Genomic DNA, 15,299 nt, shown 5'->3' on the forward strand with positions numbered 1-15,299 from the left:
GTTTCCCAACTCTCCCAATGAATGCACCTTTTGTCTTCCAATTCTCCCGTAGGAAATTACTTTGGATTTTATCGATTTCCTTTAAGATAGACTTAGGCGCCTTGTTAAAATATAAAAAGAATATTGCCAAGCTACCAAACACCTCCTTTACAAGAGTAAGTCTTCCTCCGAAGCTACAAAGTCTCCCTTTCCAACTCGTCAATCTCTTCTTAGTTTTCCTCATCAAAGGATCCCAAATAGAAATTCTTCGAGGATTGCTTCCGATCGGCATGCCAAAAAAAGTAAAATCTTTTCCTTCCCTCCTACACCTAAGAAAATTAGTGGCAACATCCAAGAAATTATAACTAATGTTAATTCCAATCAGTTTACTTTTATGATAATTTATGCCTAACCCCGAAATCATTTCAAATGCTCTAAAAGCCAATTTGATGGCCCAAAGGTGAGACCAACTTCTGTCTCCAACCAAGAGCATATCATCCGCAAATTGAAGAACATTAATAAAACACCTTCCGTTAAACATGAATCCCGTAAAATCACCATTATCCACCGCTATATTCACTAACCCCTTTAATCCTTCTGCTATTATGACAAAGAGAAAAGGAGAGATAGAATCCCCTTGTCTCAATCCCCTCTCCACCTTAAGTTCTTTAGTAGGACTCCCGTTCACCATCACCGACATGTTACTAGTGAAGACTAAAGCGTTCATCCACCTTATCCAATTCTCGCCAAAGGCCATTCTTATCATCATAGATTGAAAGAATGCCCAATTAACCTTATCGTATGCTGTTTCAAAGTATACCTTGAAAATCAAGCAACCTTTCTTTTCCTTGATAGAAAAATCCACCATTTCATTCGCCACGAGAACCCCATCCAACAATTGTCTCCCGGGAAGAAAAGCGCTTTGACTTTTAAATATCACACTTCCTATGAATTTTTTTATTCTTTCCACCAACTCCTTCGAGATTATCTTGTGAATGCATCCAATCAAGCAAATAGGTCTATAGTCGTCTAAATCTAACGGGTTGTTTGACTTAGGTATCAAAGCCAAGAAAGACGAAGTTATAGACTTAGAGAGAACAACCCCGGAATGGAAGTCCTTAAAACAAGAAATCACATCCTTCTTAATAAAATCTAAACACTTCTCAAAGAATAAAATAGAATACCCGTCCGGGCCCGGACTCTTGTAACCATCACAACTCCAAATCGCATCTTTAATTTCACCTTCCTCAAAAGGTAACTCAAGAGAATTCTTGTCTTCCTTGTAACACCCCTTTCTAATACCCCAAATATTTAACATATAATCAAAGTAAATAAATATGCATATAAATAAAGGGCGTCACATCGACATTTCCAAAAACTAAAAGCTTTCAAAAACCAACAATCATTCATCATCAAATATACAATTACACCTGGTCATCAAGGTAACACCTTTCACTTGTCATAATTCATCAAGAATATGCATTCATAGCTAAATAATAAATACTCATGTATTTCATAAATGATTGTGTCCCATACCATAATAATATCTCAATAATAATCCACAAGATAATATAACGTCATATCCAAGATATTCGGCACTATGGCCTCTCAACAACAAATAACAAAACATACATGTTCACAAGATGATATCATAATACATATCCAAAACAAAACATGAGTTCAATACTACTAATCTCAACCCAGTGTTACATGACCAGAGCATTAACTCACTACCTAAACTCCCAACAAAACTCGAACGCTCTCCGGCTAACCTCGCATGAGCTACTAAGCGTCTGAACCTGCATGTTACCAACAAAGGGTAACATTCAAACAGAAGGGTGAGAATTCAAATCATTATGAAGAAAGTATAATAAAGTACAATGATTTAATTAACAATCATAGGAATTCATCATACCTCGCATAATTATGTAAATAGTATTATTCAATATATTTCACATGTTTAAGTATGCAACAAAGTTCAATAGTATAATATTCAAAAGGATTCAATACTATTATTCCAAATATGTACACAAACCATCATTATCACATATTCACATTTATCACCAAATTATGTATCTAAACTTCACCAAATTCAATTATCACATCTCATACACACATAACAATCACATAATTGCATATATTCAAAGTCACATAACACCAATGTGACTCAATGCAAGACATGTGACTCTATGCATGTGGTACCAAATGTGAACCCAACATTTCACCGCTTTCCGATTCAATATCTAGAATTCAAGCCACGCTTCCGATCCGGACAAGACCAAAGCCCACCAAACATAAACATATATCTTACCACTTCTATATCCATCTCAAAGATCAAGTCATCGCTTCTATTTTAAAGCAAACCACCTCTATCTCAAGGCAGACTATGCTATGAATGTATGTACAATTCACCAACACATATGCAATTAAGATCATCTCTACCATCTTAACATTCTGCATATCACAATAATTCAACTCTATGAATTATCCACCAATTGTACATATACACATTCATAACGAATATACTATTCACATATATAGGCCAATTATCAAATACGAACACAAATTCCAATTAACACGAATCATACTATCTCATGTTAATTCACATTTGCCTATATATATATATATATATATATATATATATATATATATATATATATATATATATATATATATATATATATATATATATATATATATATATCACTACAACAAAAATGATTTTAGGCAACAAGCCAAAACCGCGGCCATATGTACAAAAACCGTACCCTAAGACGTTAGGCTACGGTTATCCAGGCGTGGAATATGCAGTCGTTGCCTATTTCTTTAGACTACGGTTTTTGCACTTTCGGCCACCAAAACGAAAAGCGTAGCCTATAGTAAGTGAAAAGACCGCAGTTTTTGATCTAGTTTTAGACTGTGGTTTTGATTAAGCTACACCTTGAAAACCGTAGTCTATCCTTCACACTATGATCTTTTCCTACGTTTTAGTCCACGGTTTTGTTATGCCACGCTGGTAAAACGTTGCCTATTCTTCATATCATAAAATTTTTATTTTAATTATTTTTTTGATTGGAAATATTTGTTTCAATTTAATAACTACAAAATTAATAAATAAAAAAGAAGATAAAATAGTGAAAAATTCATTTTATTATTGTGAACAAGATAATTTCACTATATTATAAAGTTAAATATACAATAACAAATACACTAATTCATTAAATTCTAACAAATTCTTTTTGCCGAAGGTTTTTTGTATTCCCATATACATATAACATCGGTGCTTTAGTTCTCTATTTAATTTGGGTACAAAATACTAGGTTTAATTTCAATTGTCCCAACAATAGAATAACCAGAAATTGTCCCTGTAATCAAAATTTCAGCATAACATTAGAAGTAATGAGGGGAACAATACAAAACAGTCGATACAAGACTATAACACTTAAATAAATTTCTCAATCAAACTTCACAAATGGACAACACCCTGCAATAGACATCAGTGAGACTACAACAAAACCTTGATATTAATTCATTAAAATAAAACAAGACTCAATTTAAAATTCATGTATAAAATAGATAAATAAATACACACTAGAATTTCATCTCTAGTTGGTTCAATTTTGTATTGAATCAAAATATGATTTGCATGCTCAATAGAATATTGATAACCATACATAAAACTTCAAATATTAAAGAAAAATTTTCAAAAAAATTAAAATACAGTTAAGTTGAAATTTGCATATTCAAACACATAATTTTGGTTTTAGGTACCTTTCCATAAGTTGTTGTTTGGGAGGCGTAGGAGGAAGAACACACCATTATACTTTCCTTCTACATCAATTGACTCCTCCTTCCCCATTCTTAAAAATCATATGAATGAGATTAGTTCCAAGACAAATAAACAAGACAAAATAACATGTTACAAAACTAAAAAATATTACACAAAATCTTAAAAAACTAAACTTACTGATAACTTATACATTATATAATTATGCTCTAATTAGATTTGTTATTCTTAATACTTAAATTAAGAATTATTAGCAAATTATTTCATGAAGCTCAGGCGAAGATTATACCAGAAAATTTTTCAGATAACATATTATACCTGAAAGAAACATTTTGATTGTTAATAAAAATTAAGAAAGTTGTGTAACTAGATAAGTCACTAAGGGAGACCAGATAGGCAATCCACCACCACCCTAAGTGGAAGCTGGTCAAATAGTTAGGTCATTACACAACCAAGAGACCACATATCAATAGTTGTTTAGTTCCGTCTTGCCCCAAGAAGAAGTTCAGCTGCCTGAGAAAAACCATAAACAAATATCAGATTCAATTTCCTCCTATGAAATTTTAACACTTAACCAGGGAACAACATAGCCACTAATGTAAATCAGAACAACTAGTCAAATGTTCCTCTTGGTCCATAAATCTACTTAATTTCAGAAATTTTTACATCTTGAAATCTATAAAAAAGAGACAATGTACTCAAAATAGGGAACAGTAAAAGACCAAAACTTAAAATCCAAAGCTTTATAAGAATAGAATGAAAAAGAAAAATACCTTTGATTGAAGATGGAGGAATCTAACCCTCAATAGACAGACCACTATAGTGTAGAAACCCTTATGGATCTTAGATGGCAAGAGACAAAGACACTTTGCTTTTCCTCTTTCTTACAATATATGGGAGATGAAAACAGAGATAGAGACAAAGAGAATTGAGCCTTCGGTTGACTTTAGTTTTCCTTGTTGTATGTGACGAAGAAGCCATTTGGAATTTACGATTTTGGGTGAGAAGTGGAATTTAGGGTTTAGGTGAGAAGACGGCACAAATAGAAGAGAGACCGGTTTGGGGATTTGAAGAGAAATATTTTTGTTTGAAAGAAAACAATATGAACTCAGTATTTTAGGCAGTTATGAAAATTTTACTAAAAAATCATTTTTGATAATATTAAATAAAATATCATTAATTTTATACATATTCAAACAAATCATATCATTTAAATATTGATGAGATATTTATTAGTTTAAATTAAACATAACTTTTGTTCTCTTATATTTACCTTTTTGAATGATTTTTTTTTTTAAAAAATTAAATAAAAAGATTGGCCTTTTTATATTGTAAAAAAAATCTCAAAATTTTTTATTTTTATAAAAATACATTTGCTTACATTGCAATAAATATCTTTTAATTTTTCAAAAATATCCTCTAAATATTCAAAAATATCTTCATATTAGTAAAAGAAATCTTCCCGTTGTAAGAAATATATTTTGTACTGAATATAACTTTTATTTTAGTTAACTTGAATTTTTTTCATATAAAAAATATATTTTTTGAAAAATTATCAAAGATATCTCATTAAATTGCACAAAATCTCAAATTTCTCATTTTATATTATTTTAGTGCAGTTTATTTTTTTTATATTTATGTCCATAAAAAAAAAATTATAGATATTATTTACAAAATTTATCATTTTTATTAAAAAAAAATATTTAACTATAATTTTTATTTATTTAAAAAAGATATTTTATATATTATTGTAAAATAAAATTTTCCACTTTTACGATTCTTATTTATTTTAGAATAAATTTTTAACATAAATTTTATTAAATACCTTTCTAATATTAAAAAATTGTGTGTTTTTTAATATTTATAATTAATTACAAACGTTACATTTTTTATTATATTTGATTTATCTTAAATTCATTTTAAGTTTTGGACATGAATACTTAGAATGAGAAAAGTTGTAAAATTTTCTACTTCAATGATAACTATAGTAAAAAAATACAATAATATATAAAAGAATAAAAATATTTGCTGATTGTATTAGCTTGTATGGGTGGTTAAGGTTGGCTTGTTTATGAATAGTTACGTACACAGTTTGATTCCTGCAGTGGCCAATTTTAAAATCATTTTTAATTCAAATTTACAAGATTTTTTTATCAGAACCGTAGTCTTTAGAATAGACCGCGCTTCGCTTCGTTGCCTTTAAAATAAGAAATGACAACAGCTTAAAAACCGCGGTTAAAAGTAAATAGGGGACGGTTTTGTTTCGCCCACAGTTACAAAACCGCAGCATAAAGTGTATACACTACGGTTTTTATCAAAAATCTAGAATTTTATCAACGAGTAAAAATCCGTGGTTTATTACCTTTTAGACAACGCTTTTTATGCCGTTGCCTATTCTTCCGTGGCCTAAAGCCAAAAATGTTGTAGTGTATATATATATATATATATATATATATATATATATATATATATATATATATATATATATATATATATATGAGGAGGGATATTCTTACTCCAGGAGTAAGTTATCAACACTTACTCCTCATCATGACCATTGATTCTTTTCAATCCAATGGTTAAAATTAATGAGTAATTAAATGTGGAGAGAAAAAATAATACTAATTAATTTTAACCATTGGATTGAAAAGAATCAATGGTCATGATGAGGAGTAAGTGTTGATAACTTACTCCTGGAGTAAGAATATCCCTCCTCTATATATATATATATATGGGGACGAGTAAAGTGAGAACACTTGGTTATTATGAGAAATGAGAACAATGAATCACGACCATTAAATTTTAATTTGGTTGATTTTAATGGATACGATTGGTTACCCATATACACACTTTCACAATCAATCAACTAATCGCTAGGATTCATGCCATACGGCTACCCACAAAGAACATTCTCAAAACAACATCATTGAGTCCAATCAAATAGAGTCATTGCAATTAATTCAACTATTAATTTAATCAACCAATTAATATCATACTATATTAATTTCAAACACAATTAATTATCACATATCAAAGATTATCATCAAAACCTAATAATCACAAATCATAGAAATTTAGGGGTTTCACCCTAAACATGTCAAAACTTAGAATTTGAAGAACAAAATCCCTAAATCACGTTAATCTACTCATTATCTCAATCATACTAACCCATAATAATAAGGATTCTCCCCCTTACCTTGGTAAATTTGGACTCTTTCACCATAACTCTAAGCTTTTCTCCAAAAGAAATCCTTTCTAACATCATTTGGAGACACACCTAAAAACCAGTTCGAGAATCAGCTTATCAGACGAATTTAAAACCCTCAAAATCAAAATTGCTCCGGTCAGAAACTTACCTCTATGAGTCAGGAACGTTGTGTCCAAGTACCGCAACGATTTAACGGCTGGATTGAGAGATACGCCCGTTTTGCCAAGGTGACTCTATGCAGAAACTTGCTGCGAAAATTGAGGTTTCCTCCATAATTTTTCTTCTTCTCTCAAGTGCTCCCTTCTTTCTCCCCAAAATGAGTTATGAATGAGACTCCAACTTTAAAACCCTAACTTTCTACTCTTACTATCTCTCTTATGTTAATTGGGCTTAACCCACCAATCCATCCATTATGTTTCTATCACTTAGGCACATTTAGTTAAACAACACAAACACTCTATTAAGTCAAACAACACAAACACTCACATAATTAAATACTTAAATAATTATTATATCACATAATAATTAAATAAATAAGTAATTATTAAAACACCAAATAATATAATTACTAATATAATTAATTAAAATATTAATAAAAATCGGGATGTTACATTCCTCATTAAGAGTTTTGAAAACACCCCCTTCTAGACCGGTCTATTATTAGTTTTAAATTCTGATTTGGATTTTAATTATATATATTAATAATTTATTTTCTCTTTCTCATTTTAAAATTAGATTCTAATTTACTTTTAATAGCTACAAAAAATTTAATATTTATTTATGGGAAATTTTTTATTGTTGATTTATATATTTTTAGAAATAGTGTTGTTTTTATACACAGAAAGTTGTATTGTTGTATTTTTTGTATTTTTATACACGGAAAAAACTATTTTGTATTTTTAGATTTTAAAAAATTAGTATAAAAAACTAATTATCTTTTGAGATAAAAAGACATCTATTTAGAATAAGCAAATACAAAATCGTTGTTATCAATAAGATTAAATATATGTTAATGTGTATACTGAAAATGTGTGTTATTAATTGATATTTATAAAAACTAAATGATTACATAAATATAAGAATAAATGTAGATTAATGATTTAAATTAGTATTAATAAAAATACTATATAAGAATAAATAAATAAAAATATTATAGATATTTGTTTAAAAATTTATAAAAAAGGTGTATAAATTTTTTGTAAAAGTATGTAGTATAATTTTCTTAACTAAATAAAGTATAAAAGAATTCTAAGTTTTTTTTTTTTTTTTCTAATGTGTGATCGGGCTTGGTATAATTTTAATATATCTCTAGGAAACGGGCCATCATCAAATACCAAAATCAGAACTTCATTCATATATATCTCACTCAGCTTGGGAGAGTGTGTATTGCGGCTAGCCGTTAGGGTTTCAATATTTTTCACTTCCTTTGAACCTTTACCGCTTTTCATATCATAGCTATGGTCTCTGCTTTGTTGATAAAGGTTCCGATTTCAATTTTGCTTTTTAGTTTTATTTTATTTCGATGATCATGGATGCACTTCATATGATGTCACTTATTATTTTGTACAGGTGAAATTTGGAAATGCCCTGAGACGCATCAATGTTCATGTGGATGAAAATTATCAAATTAATATTAACATGGTTAGTTTAATGGATAAGATTAGGTCTATGTTCGATTTTACTGCGGATGAAAGTTTCAATCTGACCTACGTTGCTGAAGATGGCGAAGTGAAAAATCTTGTGGATGATGATGTTTTGCATGAGGCGATGATACAGCCAGGAAATTTTTTGAGAATTTACGTGCATGGAGATGGATTATTTCCAAATAATTTCTCTCAATGGAAAAATACCGATCAACCTTGGGGTAAATACATGTCACGTATGTGTAATTCTGCAGCTTCTGCTCGTATTTCTGTTGTGGTTATGGTAATTTTCTTCCTCTTTATCACGCCTATTATGAACAAATTACACATGTGCTTACAAATAATTTTCATTCTTCTTCCTCTTTTTTTATTACTTGGATTTCAATTCACACATTATTTTTGTACAGGTGAAATTTCAAAATAAATGGAGACGCGTCAATGTTGATTTGGATGAGAATAATCAAATTATTCCTAACATGGTTAATTTAACGTCTAAGATTAGGTCTATTTTCAAATTTACTGTGGATAAAAATTTCCATCTGACCTATTTTGATGAAGATGGTGATATGATAAATCTTGTGGATGATGATGATTTGCGTGACATAATGAGGCAGAAATTAAAATTCTTGAGAATTGATGTGCATGAGAATGGATTAAATCCAATTCAGTTCTATCAATGGATAAATAGAATCTATAGATGTTGTTGTAAAATAGATTGGAACGAAGATACGTTTCTTATTTCTACTGTTGTGACTATGCTAATGTTCTTCCTCTTTATCATGCCTATTCTCAGTTGAGGGAGGGGAAGATATGGTTCCTTTGAATTTGTAAGTTTTTTAGTTTGGATATTTAATGGGATGCTGTTGTGATTTGTCAAAGCAATATGTTACTTTGTTTTATAGTTCTGTTTTATTTTATGCTTTGTGTGATATATGGTGCTGATTTGATCAATGTTGATTGATCTTTATTTGAAGTCTGTATTGTTTAGCAAAGATATACTAAAAAGAATATAGTCTAGGGGTGGACAAGTGGTTGGACCGGTTCGGGTATTGGCCTAAAACTCTAAACCGGCCTAACTTTCATCTTCATTGATCCTACTTCTTTGTAGCAGTTTCTAGAGTTGTTGCAGTGAATATATCAAGCCTACAACAGTATAGAACATAAAGATAAGTTCAATACAATCCATCTACTCAAGTTTCTCAAAGTCTTTTGTTTAACCACATGCATAACAAAATCAAATGGTTAAATATGACTCTATTTAAAAAGAAATTAATACTGACCTTCGGAGATTGCTTCTTAAAGTGCCAAAAATTGATTAAATGTAATGTTGTAAGAAACATGTGCTGTAGTTGTTTTTGACAGAAGAGCAGCCTTACAGAAGGTGTGTACACACTCTTGTGCCATCTCCACGAATCCTTAGTGTCGACCCTCAAGGAAACTCTTTGAATCTTCTCTATTATTTCAGCCATTCGCATTTCGTCTTCTCTTTCTAAGCTGCTGTCCCAAGTACAGTTCCAAATTAAATTCCCGTCCTCGGTTCTAATCGCTTCCCTCACCGTAGAGTCAGCAGCGGAGTAAGAATTATATCGGCCAGGAGTCGGTTGCAGTATTGCTCTAATATGCAGTTGCTCTTCCAACAAAAGCTGGTAGCTGTTATGCTGTCACAGGAGATATTATTATAAGCTCATGTTATAACATGTTTGTTGTTTTTTATTCAGCTCCACTAGTTTTGTTTCTTTTTAGTTCTTCTTGCCTAGCAGAAGTTTTGTCTGGTTCTGTCATAGTTCTATGGCTACCAGGAACTAATTGGTAATGGCATCTCTTATGCCCTGTTTTATTAATAAAGAGTTTATTCTTTTGGCTGTTCAACAAAAAGAAGGTGTGAAACCATCAAAAGTTCTTGGATATTGTCCAATAGCATCTTCATCTTCACCAAGTCTCACTTAAATGCGGACAGAAGCATCAATTTAAATATGAAAAGGTTATTAGAAACAAATATATATTAAAATACAAACAAACAACCTGGAGTAGCCTCGACACGCACAAGAGGCTCTCAAAATTTTGTACTTGAGCTCAATTTGGAAATGCAATTATTTATATCATGGGTGCAGTGCAACAAAACAAAGCAACTCTCAATTCTAACCGATTAGGGACAACTATAATTTTACTCCAATCTAGGCACAGTAGCTATAGTAAGAAATATCTTTCACGAAGTGAATAGATCATCAGTACCATGTTGCTATAAAACTCACCCTCATCACTTACAAGGTTTATTTGATTTGGGACTTTCAACAAAAAAGCGGGTTTTTTTTGTGTGGCACACTTTCAAGTGAGCTAGCATTTTAGAAGTCTTAAAGTCAGTCCAAGCAAAGGAAGTTTTTCTAGTTCCACTAACTTTAAGTTTCTTTTTTTTCTACCAGTGGGAATGGGACGGAGTGTAGTACCAGCAGCTGCTGGTTATGTTTGATGACAAGGGGAAACTAGTTTATATCACTCAAAAGATCTTGAGAAATTAAAAAAAAACACACATATTGCATATTACTTTTATTTTATAGCAGAAAGAGCATATATCACTAACAAACAACCATACACATAACCATATATCACTATCATACACATTTTTAAACATATACAAATCTAAATTAGGGTCAAAGCGAGGTTGAAAGTTGCGTCATGTTGTCACAAGATTTTTGATTAAGGTCAAAACAAAGTGGCTGAGGATTAAAGTTAGGGATTTTGAAAAAGATGAGTTAAGAGAGCCAAAGGTTTCTGGTTCTAGTAGTCAGAAAAATGAGGCATGAGTTGGAAAACATGGGAACACTGATCATAGATGGGTGGAGACAGAAAGGCGTTAAGAAACTCAAATCTATTTTAAGCGTTTTTTGGTGAGGAAAAGATAGAGGAAGGAATTTAATAAAAGGAGTAACTAGAGTCTTGATGGTGAAAGTCGTTTTTGGGATGAGTTTTAACAACTGGATCAAAATCGTTGGAGAATGGGGTTTAATTAGTAAGCAATTGATAAAATTTCATCTAATTGATCATTCCGCGACTCAGACTCCTGAGTTGAAGGAAAGTTTAGATTAATGGTGGACTCCAATGTAGCAGAGTGGAGTTGAGTTGTTTGAGCATAATGAGATGGAGAAGCTTGACTTCCATTTAAGAACACCTTTTGATCTTTCTTGATTCAGAGTGCGTTTTAAGATCAAAGTCTACATGCTTCAGATTCAACAATTCTTCAGATTCAACCAATCTTTAGATTATGTAAATCTTCAGATTCTGCTGCACTCTTTTTAGTGTCTGGTTCATTCATGCTTGACATCTCTAGAGTCAAAATTGATTTCTTTTGATCTACACACTTAACAACATGGTTAGAGTACAAAATTATTCTTTATACATTGTATACTTGGTTGTCATCAAAACTCAAGGATTATTATAGAACCAAACTTGTTCCAACAGGATCTCTTCAAGGTCGATAAGGATGACCAACTATTGGATGAAGAAGATGGGGTCCCTCAAGATATTAACCAAGAGCCGCATGATGATGCATGCTATCTAGTTCACATATAGGAGCAAGCTTAGGGGGAAGAGAAGAACTAGGCCTTTGATTTTGTTTTTGTAATGTTCTCCTCATGGGTATTTTATTTGAGCCCTTAAGTGTCTTTTTTAATCTCGACCACCCAAGCTTTCTATTGTTTAGCCCTCCAGGGTTTATATAAATCTCACCCTCCGGGGTCTTATTATTACAATGTTTTGATCCTTACGTGGTTTGCTTATATTTGTGTTTGTCTTACTTATCTTGTTCAAGTGTGCTACTAGAGAGAGAAAGAGAGAGCTTTAAGTTGACCGGGTTCTCTCAACAAAATATAGTAAGAATGTCCTGCTTAGAGCTCATTGTGCCATGGCCTTCAAGATCGGCAAAAACTCCCCTTTAAGGATCTGACCGCCACCTAGAGGCAAGGACACTTCATCAAAATTCCAACATTTGATAGCTTCGTGGGAGAAAAAGATACTTCATTTGATGTTCTAGAATTCAATAGCCTCGTGGGTGACAAGGACACTTCATTAAAGTTCCATAATTCAATAGCCTCATCGGCGTAAATGACACTTCATTAAAGTTCTAGCATTCAACGGTCTTATGGGCAAAAAAGACACTTTATTTGAAGTTTCAACATTTCATATTCTCACGAGTATCAAGGATATTTTATAGAATTTATAGCATTCAATAGCCTTGTGGGCGGTAAGGACACTTTGTTAAAGTTCCAACATTCAATAGCCTCACGGGCGGAAAAGACACTTCATTGAAGTTCCAACATTCAATAGTCTCATGGGTGTAAAGGACATTTCATTGAAGTACCAACATCCAATAGCCTCATGGGCGATAAGGAAACTTCATTTGATGTTCTATCATTCAATAACCTTATGGGAGACTATGACACTTCATTGAAGTTTTAGAATTCAATAGCCTTGTGGGCGAAAAGGACGCTTCATTTAAGTTCCATCATTCAATAGCCTCATAGGCGGCATGGACACTTCACTTGAAGTTCCAACATCCAATTTCTATATAACCTATTAAATTAAAATAAAGATGTACAAGAATTCATAAAGAAGAAGAGATGTCTAATTAAAAACCCTTTCTCAAAGGAAGAGTGTCACCCCATTATAACAAATAAATTATGTTCTTAAAGAAATTATATAATTGGAAGATATGACATCCAACTTTAATCAACTAAACTGATAATATAATTAACGAAAAATTGAATTAAATCTAAGACGCCCCTAAGGTTATCTTTGGCACATTTACCAGATAAGTCCATGCTCTTTTAAAATAGTGTATCCAACTCTCGTTGCATGACGTCCTATATTATGGGGTAGGTTCGCTCATAGAAATTGTCTTCTTTCTCACGAGCTTTACTACTGACTTAAAATCCACAACGTTCACTTCATGTACATATGGTTGGTGAGCGTGATCCACAATCATAATTGTTTTTTCAATCTCAGCAAGCGTTCATTGTTATGGAAATGGATTCACGATGCGTCTTTCCTTGGGAAAGTGATTTTAGACTCTAGAGTTTCCTTTGAGCCCAAGTCGGAGATAATAGGTGAACCTTCAATTGTAATAATTTGGAGAGCATATCTTATGTGAGCTGAGTTGGTATTTCTATTTCTAGCAAACCCCTTGCTATAGTGTTTAGGGTATGACACACGTGCATGTCTTCATCTCTTTTGCTTGACTTCTTTCCCTTCTTGGATATGGGGATTCAGTCAATATCCCACCTTTGTGATATGGATCCTCCACAAATGTACTTTTTCATGTGAACGTCCTAGATGAGGCATTCAATCTCCTTTTTGAGTTGGTAACACTCTTTTGAGTGGTGACCCTTGACCTTATGATATTTACACCACCTACTAGGCTCATGTGCCATAATGTCTGACTTAGGGAATGATGGAGAATGAATACTATGTGTATGAAAGACTTCAAGCCATATTTATTCATGCAAAGTGTTCGTGGAGGTGAAGTTCTTCATAGGTCTCCCGCCCCGCTTGAAGTTGCATTATTCATGATAGGCAAGGTATAATGGATTTTATGTTGTTGTGACTAATCAAGATTTCCAAACGATCCCTCCTTAGCATCCATCGCCTTTTTCTCCGCATTGCTCTCCTCGCCCTTTATGTAATATTTAACACGTGCCATTATCTCTATCATGTATGCAGTTGGTATTTATGCAAGGGATTTATTAGAATGCTTATGCCTCATTGAGCAATGCAAGATACTTGCTTAAACATTTTAAAGGGCCCTTACAAATATTGAACATGTTGGTGTTGGACATCTTCTTGAGTGTGCTCGTCAAGAATTGTTGGACCAACTTCTTTACTATATATGTCTTGATAGCTAGTGACTAATAATCGTGGCAGACTCATATACAACTTCAACACAATATCCCTGAAGGTGTTGGAGTGGATTTTTCATTTCAAAGAGTCTGAGGCTCTGATGATCACCATATGTGTGTTAATGGAGGCGACATGCTCATGGGTAGGGTGGCAATTGGATCCATTAAGCAAAAATTCATCCAATCCATCCACCAAAAAATTCATCCAATCCATCCACCAAATAAAAAAAAAAGTTAATGGATGGATTAAATTCATCCATTTATATACATGGATAGATCCAATCCATCCAACACATTGTGATAATCCAATGGATTATTTTTATTTTATACTTCAAATGGTTTAAATTATTTTTAAAAATAATAATAAAATTTGAAAATACAAAAAATCGAGTTTCTTCATAAAATAGAAATATCGAGTTTTTTCAGGAAAAACGAAAAAAATCGAGTTATTTTAAAAAACCAAAAATCGTATTTTTTCGAAATACGAAAAATCGAGTTGTTTCGAAATAACAAAATTGATTTTTTTTCGCAAAAACATAATGCGAGTTTTTTCGGAATACAAAAAATTGAGTTTTTTCTGATGAACGAAAAAGCAGAGTATTTTTGGAAAAAAACGAATTTTTTCGGAAAAACAAAAAATCGTGTTTTTTAGAAAAACGAAAAAATCCAAATTTTTTCGGGAAAACGAAAAAATCGCGTTTTTTCGAAAAAAATCGAGTTTTCTCGGGAAAACGAAAAAATCAAGTTTTTTTTCTGAAAAACGAAAAAGTCGAGTTTTTTTGGAAAAAAGAAAA

The 15,299-nt window shown here is 31.8% G+C and overlaps 1 protein-coding gene and 1 long non-coding RNA gene across 3 annotated transcripts; one reads left to right on the top strand and one right to left on the bottom strand.

Moving 5' to 3' along the window:
• Window positions 1-3,193: 3,193 nt before the first annotated feature.
• Window positions 3,194-4,840, bottom strand: LOC131605369 (uncharacterized). Of its 2 annotated transcripts, XR_009284671.1 has the most exons (4): window positions 4,540-4,840; window positions 4,085-4,279; window positions 3,751-3,839; window positions 3,199-3,344 (listed from the first exon to the last, which is right to left on the bottom strand). It is a non-coding gene; the product is annotated as an uncharacterized LOC131605369 (long non-coding RNA). The 2 variants fall into 2 exon arrangements; XR_009284670.1 differs by having other exon boundaries at window positions 3,194-3,344; window positions 3,751-4,279.
• A 3,479-nt stretch (window positions 4,841-8,319) lies between these two features.
• LOC131605377 (uncharacterized) lies at window positions 8,320-10,317 on the top strand. Its single transcript, XM_058877741.1, has 3 exons — window positions 8,320-8,455; window positions 8,544-8,900; window positions 9,025-10,317. The coding sequence occupies exons 1-3, from the start codon at window positions 8,432-8,434 to the stop codon at window positions 9,412-9,414; spliced, it is 771 nt and encodes a 256-aa protein (XP_058733724.1). The 5' UTR covers window positions 8,320-8,431; the 3' UTR covers window positions 9,415-10,317.
• Window positions 10,318-15,299: the final 4,982 nt, after the last annotated feature.

The sequence above is a fragment of the Vicia villosa genome, linkage group LG1 (genome assembly GCF_029867415.1).
Source record: "Vicia villosa cultivar HV-30 ecotype Madison, WI linkage group LG1, Vvil1.0, whole genome shotgun sequence".
Classification (NCBI taxonomy): Eukaryota; Viridiplantae; Streptophyta; class Magnoliopsida; order Fabales; family Fabaceae; genus Vicia; species Vicia villosa.